General features: G+C 35.0%; 1 protein-coding gene across 1 annotated transcript; it reads right to left on the reverse strand.

The window, feature by feature from the left end:
• Nucleotides 1-751: 751 nt before the first annotated feature.
• Nucleotides 752-4,992, reverse strand: LOC104213585 (glycine cleavage system H protein 2, mitochondrial-like). The gene is made up of 3 exons (XM_009763116.2): nucleotides 4,762-4,992; nucleotides 2,614-2,873; nucleotides 752-1,097 (listed from the first exon to the last, which is right to left on the reverse strand). Exons 1-3 carry the CDS (start codon nucleotides 4,835-4,837, stop codon nucleotides 969-971), a joined length of 465 nt encoding a protein of 154 aa, XP_009761418.1. The 5' UTR covers nucleotides 4,838-4,992; the 3' UTR covers nucleotides 752-968.
• Nucleotides 4,993-5,950: the final 958 nt, after the last annotated feature.

A 5,950-nucleotide genomic window follows, 5' to 3' on the forward strand; every position in this document is an offset into this window, starting at 1 on the left:
ATAGTCCCACTAACTTATAGTAATTAATATGAGAACCAAACGACCCGAATAGCTTCTCATAGGCGTGCCTCCATTGCAAGATGCTCCGTACCCCAATTTCCTAGTATGGAAATTGATTTTTCTAAAGTTTTTATAACTCAAATAAATTTCTAAAAATTGGTTATTTGCTTTTTTAATTGTGTTATTCTGAAACAATTATTGTTTCAAAACCATCAAAACACGAATTTTAAAAGAACTTAAAAATCACATTTAAATTCCTTACACAATATCATCAAATCTTAGGGATCGTTTGATAGGGTGCATAAGAATAATATTGAATAGGGTGTATCAATAATGCTGATATTAGTTATGCTGACATATTTCTTATCTATAAAGGGTAAAAAAAGCGAACGACATTTCGCTAAGAGCCTTCGTGCTTTTAATATAGTAATAATAGATTGTTTAGTTTGATATATTAAAGCATTGCACATTTTGCTGATGGCAATTGGGTTTGTCTCTGCTTTCCTAATTTAATATAATTATCTGTATTAGCCACCAAAAGAAATACCGCTGCTGCAGTCTTTGCGATTGCGAACGCTTTAGTCTATAGTTTTATTCCAATCTTTACAAAGAAATCCCTATAGAGAACTGAACAGATCAAAATTAACATTCTGCCTAGTTTGTTTTAAGGAACATGCATATTAATGTAAAACAATGTCAATGTTGATGAATATCAAATGAAAACAAAGGGAATTAAATGCAAATCCGGAAGGAAAAAAAAAAGCAAATTATTCTGTTAAACTAGAAGAAATTCAATATCCAAAGCTTTAAATATTTGCCAAAAGAAAGAGAATGCAGCATGTTGAACTAAACACCTAAGAAATCACTTGTTGAATTTTTCAGTTCCCTGGAATTGGGAATTAGCCTCACAATGCACAAAACAAATCCTGCAAGAAAAATGTTTCTTTCTCAACTCCATCAGGCTTCAATCAATGTTTTGCGTCTTCTTCTTCGCAGAACTTGGAATACTGGTCATGGTCCATCAAGGATTTGAGCTCGTCGTTATTGTTAATCTCCACCTTTATGATCCATCCATCTTGATACGGGCTTTCATTAACCTAAGTTTTGGTAAGAAGATTGTCATACATACGATGAAAAAGAACTAAAAGAATGAAAAGATGACACGAGAAAACCAACATCATACTATTAAGTGTTAAAAACTGAAAGAGCACTTGATAGCAAACTATTCAGTTAGTACTCCAAAGGAGTATAAGAAATTAGCCTCGAGATGTGATATTTAATCAGCTAAGTCTCACCAATCAATTTTGTTGGCTCCAAAATGGTTAAGGAAGCTACACTTTTTTTCTTTCTTTTCCTATTGTCTGTGATATTACTAGTGAACGAACCAACTTTGCATGCACCTCAACTAATCCACCAAGTGGGCAGACTGTCCAACCGACAAGCGCTTTACATAAAGTAAAGGCTCTAAGCTCCGCTCCTTCGACTGATTGTTCGCATCGGATATCAGATTCTCTATTGCACTCCCTAAATAGGGTTCTTTTCACCTTTCCCTCACGGTACTTGTACTTGTAAGCCATCGGTCATTTCATGCCTCAACCACTTACCATCTCTTGGTAACAAGAAAGCTACATGTTCTTAGATAAACAAAATCCAAGAAAACAATCTATATCCTATCTCTCTAGTTAAAAGGACACCTTCATCTGACATCCCATTTTTTTTTTTGGATAACGTGGTGTCCGGGTTAGCTTGTGCGCTTATCGACTATTCCATCAGGTACCTACTACCTTCCACCGGCACAGGTACTGGGTAACTCTGCCCAACAAATCTTAGGCAGATGGGAGGAAAGGACACCTTCGTTTGGCATCCACTTCTTAAAGGACACCATGGTGTGGGGGCTTGAACCTGAATAATCTAGCAAGTAACAATTGGTCCAGAGACTTGAGGCCTGTGTGAATCAGGCAGAAACATAAGTTTAAATCAAAACCTCATGGGACAGTTGTAAAATTTATTTGTTTGCTAAAGAATCTGCTCGACAATTTCACAACAGATTCAAGCTAACTCAGATATACCACTAGCTTATGATATTTTTCCTGACAATGATAATAATCCTTATGAGTTGATCCAACTCTTATATTTTTAGAAATGCAAATATCCTGGAGTTTTACCAAAATTCTGCAAGGTAGCGTTTGACGAATATCTCTAAACATCAACAATTAATCCATATGGACTGATGACTCAGACAGTCGTTTCGGATACCTCAGCTGTTGATATGTGTAAATAATTCTTCCAATTTACTAGCTTGGCATATGCCACAGAATAAACACCAAAAACTCCACTCAATTCTCAATAACTAATTTTGCAAGAATGTCCGGTTTCAGCACTTTACTTCAACCTCTAAGGCTATACTTCAACATCAACAACAATTATGCCCGAGTCCCAAACAAGTCGGGTTCGGCTATATGGGTCCTCGTTGAACATGTTTCTCCATTTAAAAATTCAGCCAACATTATACAAAACAAAAATAAAAATAAAAAGTACTAGAAGTTCTCTATATTTTCTATTAAAAGCTATACCTCAATGAAAGAAAATAATCTAGAGAACTCGGATACTCACCAGACCAGGAGTGTCATTGAGCTTCTCGTTAACTTCGACCACCTTTCCTGACACTGGAGAATTGATATCACTGGTGGCCTTAACACTTTCAACAGCACCAAAACTGCCAGATTGAGTAACAGAAGCCCCCACTTCTGGTAATTCAACATACACAACATCACCCAAATGATCCTGAGCATGATCTGTGATGCCTATTGTGGCAGAGCTACCATCAACTTTGACCCATTCGTGAGAGTCTGCATACTTCAAATCCTTGACAACTGCAAAGGAATTTGAACCAAACAGTCAATACGCTGACGGATCATATTCAAACATTAGTATATTACTTAACCTTTTTCCATTCCCTCCCTTTTCTGCTTTTCCCTTTCCTTTCTTTAACAGGTTTTTTCCTCTTTGTTCTCTTGATCAGTAGAAAAAGAGAGAGCGGTTTTATCAAATGGGGTCACTAAACATTGTCTGCCAGTTCACCCCCTTTTGCAGGAGGAGACATTATTTCTTGCACCCACTACCAACCCTTCTGAGTTTTATATTACATACTTTTCTACTTTCACATGGTCCAAGAATAAACACCTCCCGGAATATACCATTAAGTCAAAGGGACCAAACATGTCATGGTAGAAACCAATTATCACATGGAATTCCATCTAAAAATTTAGCATACGAGTGAACAAAATCGACAAAATCAATTGATATAAGGAAATCCAATATGATCACTAAACTATATCACCACTCAGAGCATAACATAATTCAAATTTTTAATCGGTACGATTTTTTCTGTATTCATTTTTAACTGAAGGACTATGGTACCTGATTTCCATTAAATTCATTTTCCAAGAAGCCTTGTCATCACCAAGGTATTAAATTCATTTTCCAAGAAGCCTTGCCATCACCAAGGTTCCTGGGTGAAGGATACTCTTGGTTATGAATTGAAGGTACCCTCCAGCTCAAGCATGATATCTCAATTAAACATGACGAGGGAATATGAAGTCATACATCTTTTGGCAGTGATTAACTCAATGGAGAAAATCTTATAGCACCACGCTTAAATCCTGCTAACTATACCCAGATAATACACCCAAGCAAATTCAGTTAAAGGAGTTCCATATTCTTTGCATATATTCATATGAAAACATATGGTACGGCATTGATAAAAGGCATTTGTATTTGGAGCTTTTAGATAGAAGATATGAGAAAAAACAATTAAATTTGGAGAAGTCCTAGCTATAGAAAAGAATAACAACTAACATATACCATGATTCTTCAATTAGGCATACTAATAGACACTGCTTGAGAACTTCTCTTTGATTTGGTAGAATTTAAAGGGAAGATCTGATTTGAAAACACCGAAAATTGAACAAAAGAAGAAGAATTGCTATAAGTTACTAATCTGATCTAACAAGTTACTATCATTCTCCATTAGTCAATCCTTTCAAACCAGTCCAAAATTTCAGAGGTCCACCACTAAAATTTGAAGACTGTCAATGCTGACATATATATTCATTGCCATTTTCCAGTACTACATGTCTACATCAAAGTAATGAACATCAAATGTAAAAAAACGTTTCATTTCATTATTAATCTCGATGATAACTAATCCCACAATCAAGGGTGTGGCCTAGTGGTCAATGGAGTAGGCAAAAATCACTAGGTGATTTCTTCCCATTTACCTAAGCTTTGGTGGACAAAGTTATCCGACACATGTACTGGTCGGAGTTAACAGGTATATCGTGGCCAAAGTTGGCCCGGACACCACCATTATCCTACCAAAAAAAGAAATATTGATCCAGCATATACAGATCTCACATAGAGTATAACACATTTTTAACAACAAATAGATAAAGCAAATAACAGTAACATCATTTGCCCTTCAACACGATCTTGATAATATTCACATGACAAAGGTGACAGACTGTAAAATCAAGAAAACATTTTTTTAAAAAAAACTGTCCATAATACTTCTATTGATCCAAATAGACAAAATAAGCACAACCCATTTCCAAAATCGGATCTTTAATCAACAGGATGGCAGATCAAGAAAAATCTTGTATAACAAATTCATGATTCACATTCATACAGCCCGCAACAAAACAAGAGAAAACATGATAAAAATGTTATATACAAACGTGAATCTATGTCCATATATATTACCAGTAGCAAATGCTCGGTGAAACGTTGATACCCTGAGGTATGAAGCAGCCCTTGAAGCCCACAACTTGGTAGCCATTTTTTGAAGTACTCGAAGCAGTGCTCCTCTCTCTAAGTTTGCGGCACACACACTCTTTTTTGCTAGGCTAAAAGCTTTAAAAAATTATGTAAAAAGCTAGAAGCTATAAATAGTTTTTAATGATTAAATACATGAGAAAATTTGGCAGAGGAGTTGGTGGATCGATGTGTCACTAGAACTAATATGGAGAAGTTGGTGAGTGTGTTGTTGTAACCTTTTGTTGGCAGGTCATTCCATGTGGAGCGTCTCACGGTAGCTTCCTGTTTCCTAGCTTTGACTTTTGACTTTTGACTTTTTCTTTTGTCACTTTTTTTTTTTTTTTTGAGAATATGAGCATTTTATTTATAAAAAACTAAAGTAGTGCAGTGCTATTACAAGCCTTGTTGACACTTCCACATATGCCCTTCATGGCATCAATATTCCTTAGTTCAGCTAGGCTGTTACAAACATTAAATGATAGATTACTTACTACAACATCTTTTTTGTCCTCCAGCATCATGGACTCGACAAAAATAGGTAAAATATTATAATACAAAAGATTATTTATAGTAGACTATCTTGATCCTTTCTTTTCCATTTGATTGCATTCCCTTCCAGCTATGCCTGAGAACCACTTGCCCCATTTTGACCATTAGCCATCTACAATCAAAATTAATATTATTGTAAGTTATATATCCTTTTTCGAGGTAATGTATAACATTTGTGGAGTCTGTTTCCAGTTTTAGTGGAGTGAAATTGTGTCTTGCTGCTAGGGGTGTTCAAACCGAACCGGAAAATTGCACCAAATCGAAAAATCAAACCAAATCGATTAAAAAAATCCGACTAGGTTTGGTTTAACTTGGTTTGGTATTGAGTAAAAAAAACCCGAACAAACCGACATATAAATATATAAAATTTATTTATATTTTTAAGACTTTATAGTGAATTTTCTTTAGAAAATGTAGAAATATTTGGGACACTCTCATGTATTAACCTTGAAAGCGTAAATTAACGAAAATTATTGTTAGACGACTAAGATAATAACTATCATGTGTTACTAAAAAAATTCTCCCATTAGAATATTTTAATAGATCATATGTTTGTCAATTTTTTTTCATATTTACTAAACATATA

Source organism: Nicotiana sylvestris, chromosome 2 (genome assembly GCF_000393655.2).
Source record: "Nicotiana sylvestris chromosome 2, ASM39365v2, whole genome shotgun sequence".
Classification (NCBI taxonomy): Eukaryota; Viridiplantae; Streptophyta; class Magnoliopsida; order Solanales; family Solanaceae; genus Nicotiana; species Nicotiana sylvestris.